We start from the raw sequence: 17,782 nt of genomic DNA on the forward strand, positions 1-17,782 counted from the left end.
AGAATTTTAGGATATGATAACTGCAGAAACTTACCCCATGCACCAATGCCAATTCAGTGTTTTATTCATGTAAGAAGTCACTAAATTATTTGAGAAAAAATCTGGTTCTTCCCATTGAGAAATTTCTGTCTCTTGTACTTCTTGGGAATACAATTAATGTAACAACACCTTATTGTCCAATTTCCTCTCTATTATCTGTCAAGTGGTTGCTTATAGGAGGTTAAAAACAAAAGAAAGTTTCAAACTTTTAGCTCCAAAAGTGGTTGCAGTCATGGTCACTTACAAGAGGGTCCAAATATAGCGATTTGACTGGAAAACTTTCGGTATTTTGGAAAACTGGTCGCTGAGGAGAGGTGGTTGCTTAGAAGAGGTGGTTGCAACAGGAGGTTCGACTGTACAATTACAATTCCCCCCTCCCCTCCCATATAAAAATGTAACAATGGGGAATCTGATTGATACCCATTTACAGACATTTTTTTACTCAAAAGGAACAAATGTGAAATTGTGGGTCATTACTAATAGGACTTTTCAGTTACATTTACATTTAATTTGTTAAAATTATATGGTTTACATGTACATGCTTAGTAAGTAAGTAAATACCCTGCGGTTCATTATTTAAATGTATGATGTATACTGTCTAAACCGATCTCTGTTTTTTTCTTAGCTGGTAAACCTTGGGTAAAGCTTCCACCTGTGACTCCTGCACAAATAGTAACTGCTAGATCTATCAAGAAATTCTTTACAGGAAGACTGGATGCTCCAGTAAGATGAATAATTTTACTTACTTAAATAATGTATGATATCAGATGTGAATCAAGTGAAAAATCATGCTGATTCATGAATTAATATTTTGACAACATTGAGAAGAATGTGATAATTATTGGGTGTGGTCAGCCTAAAAGAGCTGGTCTAATCCCTCCCCAGATCTGAAAAACTCAGTTATTCTCATTCATACCTAATAGATCATGAGTTGAATTATCCAATGGCAAATTTTCTTAAAAATAGAATTCTGAACTTTTTGAGTCTTAAAAAAAGGATTGCTTTAACTAAATCATTTAATATAATTTTTGGTACATTTGTCTATATGCATGACTGGTCACTTTCTGGCACAGCTACATCTCTTAAAGTTGGTTAATGCAATCCTTTATCTGTTATCTTAACTTTGCTATTCATAAATTGTTCAGTATTCAATTCTTAAGAAACGTATTTGCCATCAGACTTCCATACAAACAGTAATTTCTGGCGTTGTTGCCTACCATTCAAGATGGCTTCCAAAAGCATGCTAAGGTCTATTCAATAAGAAAAGTTTCTGTCTGGTCATTCATAGTAATGGTTCCCTCTGGCATACAAAACACTCGTGACAGAAATAAAGATAAAATACTTAAAGTTAAAATTAATGGTGGCTCATACCACAGTCCTAGCTGACCCTGCAATGGTCAATTGGGTACCCATTGGTTAGAAGTTGTGTGAAGATTTAGTACACAGGGAGCCAACTAACGGGAGGAGGCTTATTTCTGTTTACTTAGGGTGTGTTTACTATTACTTTGTTACTTTGACAGATCGTAAGTTATCCACCATTTCCAGGAAATGAAATGAACTATCTGAGAGCACAGATTGCACGAATTTCAGCTGGTGCTCAAATAAGTCCTGCTGGGTTTTTCATGTTTGAAGAGGAGGAAGAGGAGGAGGAGGAGGGAGAAGGTAATCCTACTGAATGATTCCTGTCGCCTTTGCCACATTTATGTAGTAAATTATTCACTGTTAGCAATTACTCTATTAACAGAGCTGTTCAGGCCAAATAATTTGGGAACCATTTGCCATGCAACAATGTTGCATAATGGAGAAGTTGAAAAGGGTTGTTAAAGTTGCAGGACAATATTGCCTTAGTCTCTAAGCTGAAGAAAAATAAGTCAGTGAATACTACTGTTAGACTATTCATTTAATGTAATATAATCACCACAAAGTCTACCTTTAGAGCGTCCTTTATAACCTTAAAGATAGCCTACATTAGAAGAAATATTTTATAAAAGCAATTTGAGGGCTTTCTCCTTGTTTTCATGGCCTCATCTAAACAAAATTCTCGACTTCATCTTGGGTTTGTTTTGATAAGGCTATGTAAACACAGAAAAAGTCCTTAATGGTTTAAACAGTGATAGTTCTCAGTTAAAACTCATATGTCTTTTAAATGCAGATTTCAATGCAAAGATAAACTAGTGAAATTATGTAACTGATTACCACAAATATGCTCCGTATGTTAGATCAGATGCATCAACCAGTTTCAGAGTTATAAAATCTTGTTTGAATAATTTTTAGTGCGAGATTCCTACATGCTGAATGTTGATTTTGAGGGGATTAGTGTGAGAGAACTTGCTGATCCATCACTTCATAACTGGGCACATCATGTACAGCATGTATTACCACAGGTAAGTGAGCCACTTTATCAAGAAATATGGTTAAACCCTGACCATCCTTTATTTCTGAACTGTTACAGGTTCAAATCGTAAAGAAGAGCAGTTCTCTTACAGTATATTTGTCATCATCTTGGTTTTTTTATGGTGGGGAATGCCCCGCACTTGTAGTGTTTTTGCTGATGCCATTGTTAAACCAGTGGCCAGTCATGTGCCCAAGAATAAACTTTTTTTCTGTTTTTTTGGAGGTGACATACACGTAAGTGTTGGATTTGGCTACACTGACACTGTCAAATAGCCTGAAGTGAAAATAATTATTCCTCTCACATTTGTGCATTTTAAGTGAAAATGGTACAGAATAATAATAATAATAATAATAATAATAATAATAATAATAATAATAATAATAATAATAATAATAAAAATAATAATAATAATAATAACTTTATTTAAGTGTCAATGTAGTTAGCACTAATATGCTAATTGGGGACACTGCAAATAAATAAACAAATATTTCAAATATAACATGCTGAGTACAATTTGATAAACTATTTGGGTCTCTGAAATTGTTTTTGAGTTATAAGCACTTAGAGCTAAAATTATGGGTCATGCTTTTACACCATCATAAAAATGACCACAACTAGTTTACTAATAGTTGGCCATTTCATACCATTACTGTAGCATCAACTGAAAAAAAGAATGGTGGTATTTATCCATCAAGAAGACCTGTTGAAAAAATGCTGGAAACTATCACCTTAATTGTAATCAGTTTGTTTTGTTGTGTTAGGGTCGCTGTGTTTGGCACAACCCCATAGAAAAACCAGAAGATGATTTTGAAGAAGAAGAAGAGGAAGAAGAAAGAGAAGATGTAGAGGAACCAAAACCAGAATCAGGACCACAATTATTAACTTCCATCGCTGAGGATGAACGTGAGTGAAACTATCAAATATTTGTTCGTAAAATTGACTGTATTTATGTAAAATATCAAACATGCAGGGGGGGTGTTTCATCACATTTCCAAACACTGAGAAGGGAGCAGAGTTTTTTATAATTTACGATATTCAAGGTGTTTGGAAAGTGATCAGAATTCTGTCAAGTGTTTGATACATTTCTCATTGAAAGCCAAAATATTCATGACCTGGATAAACAGTTTTGTCAAATCAAGTGAATCAGAATGTATATTTTTCCAAAAAAAAAATAAACAGCACTGTTCGTGTGTAATTACATTTTAAAGCAAGTTTACATGTTACGTGTTTTAATGACCTGCAAAGGTTTTGTTCAGACAAAAAAGTCTGCTCTAGGAAAGAGCTGGGATTTAATTTTTTTGTTTTGTTGGTTACAGCTGTAAACGGAATGCCTGCTTGGACTCCCTATGTCTCATCAGAATTGCTACCTCAGTATGGCCTTGCTGTCATGCGTTCCAACAGGTGGCCTGGTGCAGTTGCCTTTGCAAAAGATAGGTAGGGAACATGAAGTCATTTGTTGGGGTCATGTTGTATCTCTTGTAAGGTCTCACATGAATGGCTTGAAACCCTTTGAGAGGACAATAGAACAAACAACAAAAACAATGCCCCCAAGCCCTAAAACAATAACAGCTGCTGCAATGATGACAAATAGAATTACAAGCTCACGAGAGCTGCTACACCACCAATTTGTGGAAGTGCCTGATGATTAGAAGGTCACTTATGAAACTGAAGTCTGTCATGACCTTGTCCATCATGAAAGCTGTTACTAGTAGAATTAATTAGGTGCCAGAAATGAAAAGAGTGCGATGGATCAAGTAAGGTTGCCAATTTTGTAACCACTGATGCTCTTGGTGTGAGATTTTAGGGTTTTATAAATTGCAAAAATTCAGATTTGAGTGGAAAAATGTTATTGGATAACAAGCCCTGCTAATTTCAGCCTTACTAATTTACGATCTTTTGATGTTTGGGACAAAGGGCCCACTTTGTTGGACTGTGTTGAAAAGGCATGTTATGGATGTTAAGTCGGCATCAGGCCAAGTGGTATATACCACTGGAGCTTATTACAGGTTTCTCTAGCAGTAAGTGATTACAAAGATTTCTACTCTCCTTTGGATGGCTGTAGTCAATCAGAGGGTTCCACCCCCCAACATTAAATTTGCCAGTACTAATTATTTTATACATCTGGGTAGAGAGAGGCACCGTGAGAGTAAAGTGTCTTGCCCAAGAATGCAACACATTGACTCCAGCCAGGGCTTGAATACAAAGACCAGCACAATAACCATTACGCCACTGATTCTCCCACAAGAAAGGAATAACTTACATCCTAATTGTTGGTGGTGTCATTATTTTTAAAAGGAAATTTGAAAACATCTATGTTGGATGGGGCCACAAATTTGATGCTGACAACTACACCCCACCTCCACCCCCTGCAGCCATGGAGGAGTACCCAGTGGTGTCCGAAGTAACAGAAGTTGACGACCCAACGGTAGAGGAGGAGAGGGCACTCAAGAAGGCACAGGAAGAAGCTATGGAGGCAGCTGAAGATATGGATGATGTAGATGATGACGAAGATGATGATGACTAAAACTGAATTTATTAATAGAACTTGTGTAAACACATCCAAGTGAAGGGTTCTTTTAGTACATTCTTGTGGAATGCACAGACCAATAGCAGTACACATAAAATCTGTATATATAACCAACAATGTATATGGTGTCTTCTCTTGCCTTGTAAAATAAACTTATGTTTCCATCTCTACTTGCTGCCTTTGTTTAGTGATAAGTTGTGATGAGAAAACATGGCCTGGCATACTCTGTAAATTATGTTCTTTCTTCCTTCAAAGGTTGAGTCAAATTATGCCCCATACAGTACACAAAGTATGTGCCCATATATAGTACATGAAGTTTAACTAGTTCCTAGTCCTTTACTCTGTTTGTCATTATCAAGCAGCTCAAAGTTACATTGATTCACAATCACATTCTTGCATCACAGGGTAGCCAATATCCGTGTATAAGATACCAAAAATCCTATGAACGCTTGTCCAGCACCCCAAAGAAATGCAGCATAGCGAGGCATGGTGAAATGTGCAGTTCGATACACAGCTCCTATTGTAGCACCTGAAGATTCAAGACAAAGAACCAAAAATTAATATTCCAGATCATTAACTGAAACCAAAGATCACAAAGATACATATTGAAGGATCATGATCTTTGATCCACCTGCTTTTTTTTTTGCCAGTTCTACTCCCATTGATTACGTAATGCAGACATGACTCAATACCAGTTTGAGTTCATAATCCCAGTAACCTGTTGTGGTTCTGTATTTGCATGAAAGCCTTCAATTTTAAGCTTAAATCTGTTGTTTGTCGCTTTATTTCATGGATTAAAATGATACTGATATCAGAGGAATCGAAAACCATTCGGCGAGAAGTCAGCAAGGATAAATTCAGGGTAATTTGCATATTGCCTTTAAGTTTTAGACTATGCCCTCATGCCAGCCTGTGTACAGGCTACTCATGCTAAAAATAAAATGTAAAGTTAACACAATGCAAGCGATACAGTTCTGATAGCATTATGAATGCAATTCGATTTGGCATGATGCCCTGATCTAACCCATGGTATACATACAGTGAGATATTGATCATATACCTAACAATTAATTTTTGTGAGTTATACCTGTTTGCTTATTTGCAGAAAATGCAGTTTTTAATCCACTCATTGTCATCTTTACATTTTGCTACGAGACTGAAACCTGTCACTTCAACCTTTTAAGCCTGTTATTTGTCAAATTTGATTTTAATGCGAGTTGAGTGAAAAGAGGGCTCGCACACTAACAAGATAAAATGCTAAAAACCGCCTATCACAAATAGTTACAAATGCTTAAGTCACCACCTCAAGGTCTACATCCCAGTCCCCGTAAAACAAATAAATTCATAGTGTCTTGAATCTGTAAAGCATGGTTGAAACCCGTATTTCCAAAATCAATAGCACCAAACACCGTCAATTTATCGTCAGTTTTATACCTGCCTTTCGTAGCCAAAATTGATTAACTTGGCAGTTGCCTGAACCATATCTATATACCTATATATCTACTGCCCTTCACAGGAATATTACATTAGTAATGCAAAGAATGTTACACAGGAATTAAATGTCTTACACAGGAATACATACATCTCTGCTCCACTCTTTGCCTTACTGGAGTTGGGGATGCTATCCTCACCCACCTTGATTTCGTGCTCTTGTATTGACAACTGCCTGAGCAGGCCGCCAGTAATGAATTTTGTGTATATTGCGTACTAGGTAATTTCTACAATCTTGGTTACACTTATTGGGTGTAGTTTGTTAACCACGCGGCCATGGGCTGAGTGCGGTTTATGTTCTGCATGGGGCTTATTTTTAGTATTTTTTTTTCAGTTTTGTGACCAGACCCAAACTTCCTCTTGGCCAAATTTTGAATCACGCAACCTGTGATGTGTATTCACCAAAAGCTGTTGAAACATTAATACACGGACAATGATACGGATGTTTTCTTTATTGTGTGTAAAATATATTTTCGTTTGGTTTTATCGAAGCGTTGGATTCAAAAGGAATAATAAATATGCTAAAAAAAGGTATTACGTCAGCCATGAAATGTGCTGACATTGCGGCTTTCACTTTCGCTATGTGACAAATAAGATCGTGTTTACTTTGCAAATTTTTTTCGCCAGAAGCGACGGTCATTAATTTATTTGCAATTTTGCGAGTATTTCTTGTGGGTTTAGGCAAATGAAGTGAATTCTTTGGCTGTTTCATCGCAGCAAGTTCAGAGATCGGAAGGAAAATTAAATATTTGCAAGCCAAGCAAAGAATGTGTCAGAACGCACAAGGATTACGTCACTGGTAGGGAAATAACCACCGTACTAAAGATAGCCATGGATAACGTAATTCTTGAATTATGTGACTTGTGTGACTATTTTGCTAGCCCTTTACTCATGGAAAAAACCAATTAAATTTAATTATTACTTTTAAGAAAGCAAGCTGTTAATAGTGTTATTGTCATATCATTCAAGCCCATACATATCCTGAAGAAAGTTCAAGATTAAGACCATTACATCATTGGAGATTTCACAACAGCTACGACTGATGGTGCAATAATACAGTTTGTGTTGATCAAGTGATGTGGTGTCTACAGTAATCAATAGTGAATCATCAAGGACTGCTTTGGAATGTGTACTGCATTGCGACTGTAGTGCTAAGAAAAGAGTTAAATTTTAAAAGCACAGTTATAAGATCTAAAAGATCTTAAAAATAAACTGGAAAAAAACAGCCACACTACATGCTGAACAATTACATGCTGACAATAATTTGATCATTTTTTTAAGTTTCTGATCCAAGAAAAACAAATCCTCTTTTTCCTTTATGATTAATTATTGCAATAAGGAGCTCCACTCTTACGCTTGGCTAAATCTACATATTAGTGCATTATGTGACCTTATTTCTCTCAAGCCTTGCTCCATTTATAGTCTTAGATCAAATGATGAACTCCTTTTAAAGCTTCCTGCTGCTAAAACTTCTGCTACTCTTGGAGAAAAATAGCTGCAGCACCTCAGAAATAAAAGTTACCGAACAATTTTTTTGAAACTTTCCCTGAATGTTCCCTACAAAGCACTGTTTCGAAAAATAAAATATAAAGGGTAGGTCTCCATTCTCGTTTAAGAGATATGATGGGCCAGTCTTACCCCCTTTATCCCTCACCACGCACATTATTTCATCAGTTCACGTTACATTTTGTGGTAGCTGGAAGCAAAGGTTATTAAAGCAATACTTGAAAGAAATCTTGATAGGCAGAAAGTCTTGGGCACCTGGAACAACGTAATATATTGTAACGCGCCGAAATAAAGGACAGATCCTTCACGTAAATACACACGCGTCTTTTTTAATTCTCTTCTCAATTCTCCGACTCAGACCTCTCCCGGAGATCCTATTACAACAGCGTGGTGATTTCGCAACAACAAATAATGTCACGCATTCGTTTGTCACAATATTTATCTTTTTATCAAAAAGTCACACAATTCTAAACGACACTGACTCAAAATGTTCCTTGAATCATTGTTTTTCAGGTCATAATTTGCATCCTTGAGTAACAGTTTTGTGCACTCTTTCAGTTCAATAACTTTTTTCCTTCCGAACAATTTTTTTCCTAATTGTATCTATAACGAAATTCTCGATCGTGATTGGTTCTCCGCATGCCTATTTGCTACGTAATTGGTGCGTGATCATGTGGGTGTCCAATCACAGGTATCCAATTTGAACTTTTTGAAATTGGACACCTGTAATCCTCCATAGGAAAAAAGATGGCGACTGGTACATTTACCCATAATTCTTAGCACACAAAAACCTTAACAACGTTCATAAAAATGTACAGAAATGTTATAAAATCTTCAAACCTAGGCTACTCAATGTCCTTAGCACTGGGAAAAATATTGTAAAATTTGGCTTTCTTTGTGTCTTATAGGCTGTGTTAGGTTCGCAAGGCATTGTGGTAAAATGTACAGCAGCCATCTTTTTTCCTACGGTGGATTGGATACCTATGTGATTCGCACGTCAATTATGTGCACCTTAATGGCTTCCTTCGCAATGTTTCCGACAGTTTTCAAAACTCATGAAACCCGCTGTAGACGTTTTTACTCAAAAGTAGTTCTCAAAAGACATTTTTAATACCAAAATTTGTTATACATACGATTAATTAGTAATTGGACCTCATCTCATACATTCAGGGAGTAATTGTACACAATCGTTATTTCAAATCAGCCTCGTGTTTCGCGCTCTTCCAATTTTGAAGTTACTCGCGCAATTACTCCCTGAATTGTACTCCACTCAGTCCAATTACTATTACTAATTTTTTAACCTAAGGTGGATAATTTGTACACCAAAATTATGCAATAAAAAATATACTTCACCAATCTCGTTTAAGAGAAAATGAGCCTTTATTTCACAGTCGAGCTAATAACACAGAAATCGTGCACAGTAGGGATGCGCAATGCATTACTGAGGAATCACCTTAACAACTTGAACAGATTTACCCTACTACTTCAAATAAAATAGCTATGTAAGTAGTACAACATTTAACTTTTCACAGTCATCTATATATGCATCATTATTCCAGACTTAAGTTTCTGGTTCTAGGCACGCTGTTTTACAGGCAGTAAATTTTACAGATTACCCTCTAAAAAGGAGAACTTAGAGTAACATAAGTTCTACTGTAGTCTACATTTGATTCTCAATCAGTAAAATGCTCCTTCATTACCTACAGAATATTTTTCACGTTGATTAATAAAGACAAGCACTAAGTGGACTTTCTAGAAATTAAACTCACTTGTAATTATTCCTCCAGTCACAGGATAAAGAAATCCAACGAAGATTATGAGAAGAGGGAAAAACATGCCACGTGAATGCTGCCGTAAAGCAAAGAAAGCAACACCAGCTGAAACACAGTGAATAAACACTGAGGTTGCCAAACACCAAAGAAAGATCTGATACCACATTTCTGCAAATAAAAACAAAACTAGCTTCACTGATTGATTCCCAATAATGGCCATGGCCGCGTGCAATTATCTTGGTAAAAAAAATGTTTTCTGCATGTTACACCATACAGTTCAGGAAAACCTCAGTGTTGATATAGGGTGGAGGGCAATCTCTCAAAAACTTTAAGACCCAGTAATGAACATTGTGCTTTTCGCCGGTCTGTTTTTTTTTTGGTTTACATGTACATGATAGCAAGGTTTATTGTTTAACAATGCTGAACAGCATGCAATGCATCATGGCCAAAACTGGGTCTTTAATGGGTGATGTTACTTTTGTCCAAATTAATAATAAATTACAATCAACATACTACAGTAACTAACTACTTTTGTCATCATTGGTGCTTGGCATCTAAGACAACTTCTGTTCGAAGTATTCCAAGTATTGAAATGTGATGCTCTTGTATTCAAAACTGGAGTTAAATGGTTTCAAAATCAAAAAATGTAGGCTCGATTGCCAGCCACTGTTGGAGATGAACCCTGTGCTCCTCCCCCGAACTCACGACTGGACTTATGTGGATTTGACAGTGTTAATATTTTGACCAATCAGAAATCTGCCTGAATTGAGCAGGCTATATAAATTATCTTTTTTGCAGTAGAAAAGAAGTTGTGTGATGTAAAGTGCGATCTTGTTAGCAGGACATCAACTGATGAGATATTGCCTGATTTAAACAATAGTAGCACATATAACATGCAAAATAGGCAACAGACTTCAATCTTGTGGTGCCAAACAAAGCCAACAAAGACAGGGATAAACCTAAACATTGAATTCAAGAGACAAAACACTCAGTCAAATTGATGTCACCGAACTTTAGTGACACCAGTCTCAGTGGCAAAGCCAGACAAAATTAGATTTTTCAATGAGAGCTAAGGAGCCAAAGTAAACCAAACTAGCAAAAACATATATATGTATTTTCATTAAAATATAAAACTCTAAGGTAAAAAGCTGTTAAAATTGAGTCTTAACATTTTCGATCTGTTTTCAAGATCATCATCAGAGTGAAATAATATGCATCCGCTCAGTGTTCTTATAGTTCAGGTAATGCCAGTTATGTAATACCTGTTCCCATGGGGAACAAGGTGAGGTCCAGTGATTGCACTTGTTTGTTTAGTTCTGGACGGAAGCATGCGATGTAGAACGCTTCGTTTATTCTCCTTTTTAACCATGAATGGGCAGTGGTTAAAACTTCCCACGAGAACTTGTGGTTAGGATGTTTTCTGATTTGCTTGGCTAGCTCCAGCTGCTTATTAAAATCTGAATGTTCATTAACACGAACCTTGAGGTTGCGTGCTGTTTCGCCAATGTATGTTTGTCCACAAGTACACTTGCCTTTGTAGATGACATGTGATGTGTGTGCGTTTTTGTCTTTTAACTTGAAGATTGATTCCATCTTGCATGTTTGCCACATGTCACATGTCATCTACAAAGGCAAGTGTAAGTTCACAAAGTTTTTTTTTTCAAAGCAAACGTTCCTTTGTATAAAATTAACAATTAAACACTCCAAAACTCTCCAAAATAGCTTTCCTTTAAATTTTACCTTCAGCAATCCCTTGTCTAATAATAAACAATTATTGGATGGGATTATGTGATATCCAGAATAATCAAGGTCTCGGTAAGGGTTATCAGCCTCAGCCTTCAGCTTCAGCTGATAACCCCTACCTCGACCTTGATTATTCTGGATATCACAAAAACCGAATCTAATAATTGTTTTATTATACATTGAACAAAAAAAGTGGAAGTCGTGTTTTTGCTTCTTCACTGACGGCAAGCAAGACAAAGCGTGCGAACTTAACATGATTACCCATGACCTTGAGTGTCCTTGACATGATTATTGTACAATCTGCAGATATGACGTCACAGACGCTGACTTCGAAAATTCACTGTACGCTTTCAGCCAATCAGAAAAGAAATAGTGAGTTCAATGTATAATAATAAACAATTATTGGATGAGGTTTTTGTCATATCCAGAATAATCAAGGTCGTGGTGAGCGTTATCAGCCGAGGCCGAAGGCTGAGGCTGATAACATTAACCAAGACCTTGATTATTTCAGATATCACAAAAACCGAATCTAATAATTGTTTTATTATACACTGTTTTAAAGAAAATAACGACAAACGCATTATCGCACCGAACACAGTTTATTTTAGACAAGCCAGGTCCTTACTTCACTGTTCTGTGAACTTGACATTGCTCTTGGAAATCATGCATTGCGCACGCAACCTACAGATTATTTACTAATCTGCTAGCAGATTAGTGAATAATCTGTAGGCTGTGCTGTTTTCCAGAATTAACTCTAGGCTTTTAGCCAATGAGGAGACAGATGGTGACTACAATGTATAATAATTGTTAATTATCTGCATGAAACAATAGGATTATTCAAGCTCGATTTTCTAGGGTCATCAGCTATCACCTCTTCAAAATCTCGTGCTCATAGTCAATTGTTCAATACTAATTTAACATTTTAAGAAAAAAAAAAGCGGCCAAAATATTTTATACAAGAGTTAGTCGAAGTACGTCAGGATGTTTATCCCGGCTAAGTAAACCCGGGTTGGTGTTTCACTTAGTTACATGTAGCTTATCTCTGAATTATCCCTCACCACCAAACAAATATAAGGTTCCTTGAACGTCCATGGATCCTGCCGTCTGGTCAGTCTTTAATCGTCCGTATTATGCACAATAAACCATTATGAAAGAATCTCTTTCGTCCCCGGTCGTTTCAGCTAGCTGCAAGAGCTCGTCAACTGTTACGGATTCACGGTATCTTGTGCCCAGGCTTAACCGAAGAAGGTGGGCCCTGGGGATTACACTACACCTTTGCGAGTGGTAATCGGAAAGCGTGTCAGCTTCCCGGGCCGGGGTCAGCTTCCGCCACAAAAGTAAGCTAAACGAACCTGTAAGTCCTCGAATAACAATCAAAGCTTAATATATAGATTTAGCCAAGGCTAGAACCGGAGCTACCGGGTTAGGTTGTTCAAAGCCCGATTTAGCTAACCCAGGATAAGCGAGAATTTTGACTTGAGTTTTGTAACTTTCTGTTTATGTTGTTTGGCCTTCTGTTTTGAGTTTGAATAATCTTAAGGTCCTCAAATACACAAACCAAAAGCAGTTAAAAACATTTTTATGCAAGAGAAATTTATACTTCACTTAACTTTTACAATCCTGGGTAGCGTTAACTGGCCTCCAAACAACCTGACCCTGTTTACAACAAGTAAACCTAACATGAACCCGTGATCCAATCAAAAACCAGCACTTGGTCAGCGGTCAACTTCAAAAAACATATGACCTCGGTGAACTCTAAACTTGAGCCTGCGACATGCTCACTTGAAACTGGTCAGCAGATACCTTGTTTTGACAGGTGTCAATTGACCATTGCATTGTAAATTATGGGATTAGTAACTATTGATCCATATAGTCATAAAGTGCAGACCAAGCTTTACAAAATCCCCAAGTTTGGTATAAATAGACCCAATGGTAAGCAAGATACAGCCGTTTGAAAATGTCAAAATTTACAAAGAAATGTATGGCCATCTGGATGCCATGTCCGGATGACCAAACATTTCTTTGTTAATTTTGACATTTTTAAATGGTCGTATCTTAGTCAAAACTAGCCTGATTAACACCAAACTTGAGGATTTTGTGAATCTTGGTGTGCTCTTTCCGACTATGTGGATCAATAGTTGCTTATCCCATAATTTAGAGACTCGTACCTAGTCGTTTTTGGTTTGAAATCAGGGAATAACAGGGATGTCCAATATCAAAGAGGGACGCTACAAACCGAGGGTGCATGTCTCTGTCAACCCATTAGCTGGAGTGTGGCCGCCATCTTGCACGACTCCTTCGTCGTCGTTCGTATGCACCCATGAGCAATACTGCTAGCCATGATAACCATGAGAAAATCCATTCATGGGTTTCCTTTTCTTTCCTATATGGGTATGGGACTCCACTTGGCAGCCCTTCGAGCTGCCAGAGCTCTGCTATAAAGGTCAAATCTCTTAGAGTACCAGAGTAGAATCTTAGTGGCTCACTGCAAGGCCCTGATGCAAATTTGAACATTTTGTGGTGTCATTTGTTAGCATAGGTAATCACATGATTTCGAGTGCAATTTGGGGAAAAAAAGCATGAGTAAATTTTCTAAAGGCTAACAAAATACTTGCACAAGCCCATGGGGCTGTGAGTACTTGTTAATGAACTATGCACCTGAAAACATACTATTTTATTGAATTTAAGGTCAACTACTTAACAAATCAAATGTCGTTCTTATTGACAACAATATGTGTCATCTTAGTTGTGAAAATGTTGTGGACTCACGAGGAGCAGCCGAGTGAGTCCACCCAAATATTGATCATGAATTTTGTCATAACAATCAAAGTAGCTGTGGATTCATGAGGCAATAGCCAAGTAGATACACAAATAAGACAGGACAGACAGATGAGAAACTGATGGCAATTTGTTTTTACAAGAAAAAAGGCATAAATTTTAAATTCATGTGTCTGTCCACTTATTAACAATAAAAATTAGCCAGTGAACACGCAATGATTTCACAGTTATTGTAAAAATGCTTATTATGAGGTCAATTCTCGTCTTGGACAGTAGATGAAATTTATGACCAAGTTAATGCAACAGACTGTCATCCATTATTGATGGTTATTGAGGGCCTCTCACTCTCCCAGGGTTTTAGGAAGCAAGGCAACATAATCATTAAGTTCAATGGAATAAATCTGGGTATAGTTTGGATTAATTTGAGGGACCAAGGGACATCTTTACTACCTATGAGAACTTTGATGAAACATTTTTAGGGAACAAAGGAGCTAATGAATCCCAGGTAACTTGTATCCCTTCTTGAAAGGTCCTCTTTATTAAAAGCCTGCTTCTCAAACTAAGGTACCGTCCTCTGCTAGCAGTGTCACTTAGATCAATTCTAGATAGCATTTCAAGGCAATCTTTCATTTTCTACTTTGTTTTTATTGGTCCTTCAAGCATGGAAAAAGCCTAAAAAAGAGGAAGGTAGTGTCTCTCAAAGTTACTTGTGCATTATCATCCTACAGGTTCTTTATGTTGCCGTTGATGGCATTCGTATTTATAGGTTGACATCAGGGCTATTACTGTCGCTTGCATCTAAGTGTGAACATGTGATGCCAGAACATACTCTAATTGGTTGTAAAACGTGGCATGATTGGTCATCAAACATTTGAGCATGTTTTGGCATCATGTGTTCACGCTTAGATGCAAGCAATGGTACATATTGTCACTGTGTGTTTCAGTAGTTGAATTCATGTCCAGTAAGTGGACAGCCTTGAACAAGAAAGCGTGCACTTTTGAGAGCTATCCACATATGGTTGGTCAAACATGTAGTGTTTGAATGTGGCTGGAACCATGAGTATCCAATAGCATAGGTCTGGCACTAGTTCTTACTTTCCCTTGTATTTTTTTTTTTTTTAGGTGTTAATGATAATAGTTGAATCACAATGGGAGATGAAAGCCCCACCATCATTTGTTCTTCTTTACAAAATCTGAATGATCCACAAAATGGCATGGATATGGAAGTCATATCTCAAAAATCTTCATGCATCACCCTTGAAGAAATTGCACCAGAGAATAATACCATATCTGATGGAACACAAAACAAACGTGCACATCAAAGGCATTGGATTATGAAGTTAGCAAGACAAAAAAGGCTTTCGGGAGCAGTTACTGGTAAGAAGAATGTAAGACGATATTACAAGCAACTAGAAGAGACCAAAGCCACTTTTGAACAAGTAAACGTGCAGGACTTCGGCAGAACACCAAAATCTAGCTCACAAGATGGTAAAGAGTCACAGGTATCCATTGCTGTCAAGATGAGCATGTTATGCAACATTGGGCTGCTTATTGCTAAAGCAGTTGCCTCTTATCTGTCTGGGTCGATGTCAATCATTTCCAGCTTAGTAGACAGTATAATTGATTTGGTCTCTGGTATAGTTTTGTGGTTTACAACGCGTTCCATTAAAGGTACCAATTATTATGACTACCCTGAAGGAAAAACTCGCTTGGAGCCTATAAGCATTATAGTGTTAGCAGTCATTATGGCAGTGGCTTCAGTACAAATGATAATCACATCTGTAACAAAGATAATTGAACAGTCTGCTGAACCTGATATTTCAATTCCCACTATTGCCATTATTGCTGCAACTATCTTGATTAAAATGATTTTGTTTGTGTACTGTCGGCAAGTGAAGAAACCTTCCACTGATGCGTTAGCTCAAGATCACAGAAATGATGTTTTATCCAACTTCTTTGCTCTTGGGTTTGGTTATGTTGGTTACAAAGTATGGAGTAATGCAGACCCATTAGGTGCCATTTTAATTAGTCTGTACATAGTTGTAGTCTGGTATAAGACAGCCAGAGAGCAAATCCGTGGCTTAACAGGACACACTGCATGCCCAGTCATGTTACAGAAGCTTCTGTGGGTTTGTATGAATCATGACAGCAGAATTCAGTTTATTGACACATTAAGAGCCTATCATTTCGGCTGTAATATCCTTGTAGAGGCCCATATTGTTTTGCCACCACATATGAATCTCAGAGATGCTCATGATATTGGTGAATCACTTCAAAACAAATTGGAGAGTTTTTCTGATGTTGAAAGGGCATTTGTCCATATTGACTATGATTATGAACATCACCCAAGTATGGAACACAAGATGGGACAGTCTCCAGGTGCAAATACCGCTGAACTAGAAGTTTTCCAGAACAAACCTGTGAGTCAAGCTGTGTAAATGTAGGGCGTGGCAGTAGTCATGTGGGCCCACTTGGACCCACTTTGACAGAGAGTCACCAAATGACATTATCATGTCATAAGATGATTGACGGGTCCACTTTAGGTGCTATTATATCATCAAAGTAAGAGACCCATATATGCCGTAGTCGCTTAAATAAGAGGATTTCGTGGTCAACTGTGTCAAAGAAATTTTTTTTTTAATCCAAGAAAACAACGGCATTGCTTTAACCGCTGTGAGTGTCGTACGTCTAAGTGTCTGTGGCCTCAAGGAGATACGATATGATACCATACTTTATTTAACGTGGGGTTTACGCTTAGCCAGTAAGCTAGTTTACAGGTAATCCACGGCCCTAGGATATTCTAAAAATTAAAACTAGTTGAGTGAATAGCACGAAACCAAATTGACATTTACGGATGATGTCGCGCTCTTCTGGGTAGGCATATAATTGATCATAAACGATCCTTGGCCACATCTGAGTTCACCGAAATTGGACGGTAGTTGTTTAGTTCGTCCCGATTGGCTTGTTTAAAAAGTGGGGTAACCTTGTGCATTTCCAATTATCCGGAAATATACTTTGACTTACTGACTTGCTAACAATAGCACAGATAGGGATATAATGAATGCGAATGGAAAGAGCACCTCATGATTAGTGATGTAACCAATCTTACATAGAAGTGAAGGGAGCGTTGATTAAAGAACAGTGACATTTATAATTTTGTTGTTATCCTCGCTTTTTGCAAACCACAGTGATCGTCACAGAGCTCGTGACGTTACGTAAAAACGTCACGAACAAACATCGCAAAATTTCGAGCTAAAACTTTCAGTCTGGCTCGAATAAAACAGTCGAAAAACCGTTCAAAAAAAATGATGTAAAACCCAACTTACCACAACGGCTAATTTTGTTATTCCCTTACACATTTCAAAGCCTCTTTACAACCAGTTCGTCATTAAATTACAATTCAACATGGTCAAAATCCAGCTCTTAAATTTTAGTTTCACTTCCGCCGGAAAAAGACGACAGAAAAAGCGGTACTCATCAGTTTAGAGTGTGTCCATGAAAAAACCAGGCAGGAGGTGATGCACCGATTTC

At 37.3% G+C, this 17,782-nt stretch overlaps 3 protein-coding genes across 4 annotated transcripts in view; 2 read left to right on the forward strand and 1 right to left on the reverse strand.

Moving 5' to 3' along the window:
• LOC145466033 (radial spoke head protein 4 homolog A-like) overlaps positions 1-4,985 on the forward strand; it is a 24,501-nt gene extending 19,516 nt beyond the window's left edge. The window contains exons 9-14 of the mRNA XM_081449815.1: positions 665-762; positions 1,560-1,701; positions 2,314-2,423; positions 3,196-3,337; positions 3,751-3,868; positions 4,730-4,985. Coding sequence (XP_081305941.1) covers positions 665-762; positions 1,560-1,701; positions 2,314-2,423; positions 3,196-3,337; positions 3,751-3,868; positions 4,730-4,958 — 839 coding nt within the window. The 3' untranslated portion in view covers positions 4,959-4,985. The remainder of the gene's footprint in view (positions 1-664; positions 763-1,559; positions 1,702-2,313; positions 2,424-3,195; positions 3,338-3,750; positions 3,869-4,729) is intronic.
• A 134-nt stretch (positions 4,986-5,119) lies between these two features.
• On the reverse strand, positions 5,120-12,685 carry LOC145466037 (transmembrane protein 170A-like). The gene is made up of 3 exons (XM_081449818.1): positions 12,532-12,685; positions 9,728-9,898; positions 5,120-5,490 (listed from the first exon to the last, which is right to left on the reverse strand). The coding sequence occupies exons 1-3, from the start codon at positions 12,563-12,565 to the stop codon at positions 5,360-5,362; spliced, it is 336 nt and encodes a 111-aa protein (XP_081305944.1). The 5' UTR covers positions 12,566-12,685; the 3' UTR covers positions 5,120-5,359.
• A 55-nt stretch (positions 12,686-12,740) lies between these two features.
• On the forward strand, positions 12,741-17,404 carry LOC145466034 (uncharacterized). 2 transcript variants are annotated; one of them, XM_081449817.1, is made up of 2 exons: positions 12,741-12,810; positions 15,374-17,404. In XM_081449817.1, exon 2 carries the CDS (start codon positions 15,400-15,402, stop codon positions 16,687-16,689), a length of 1,290 nt encoding a protein of 429 aa, XP_081305943.1. In that variant the 5' UTR covers positions 12,741-12,810; positions 15,374-15,399; the 3' UTR covers positions 16,690-17,404. The 2 variants fall into 2 exon arrangements, with proteins under 2 accessions (XP_081305943.1, XP_081305942.1); XM_081449816.1 differs by having other exon boundaries at positions 12,763-12,827.
• The last annotated feature ends 378 nt before the right edge of the window (positions 17,405-17,782 follow it).

The sequence above is a fragment of the Orbicella franksi genome, chromosome 13 (genome assembly GCF_964199315.1).
Source record: "Orbicella franksi chromosome 13, jaOrbFran1.1, whole genome shotgun sequence".
In the NCBI taxonomy this organism is placed as follows: domain Eukaryota; kingdom Metazoa; phylum Cnidaria; class Anthozoa; order Scleractinia; family Merulinidae; genus Orbicella; species Orbicella franksi.

Bases quoted from the DNA above. Each gene is read 5' to 3' on its own strand.
- LOC145466037 (XM_081449818.1), bottom strand. From the start codon at position 12,565: ATGGACGTTCAAGGAACCTTATATTTGTTTGGTG. The intron at 9,899-12,531 runs GTGAGGGATAAT...TTTTATTTGCAG, and splicing joins AACCTTATATTTGTTTGGTG to AAATGTGGTATCAGATCTTT. The intron at 5,491-9,727 runs GTGAGTTTAATT...TTGAATCTTCAG, and splicing joins GACTGGAGGAATAATTACAA to GTGCTACAATAGGAGCTGTG.
- LOC145466034 (XM_081449817.1), top strand. From the start codon at position 15,400: ATGGGAGATGAAAGCCCCACCATCATTTGTTCTTCTTTACAAAATCTG.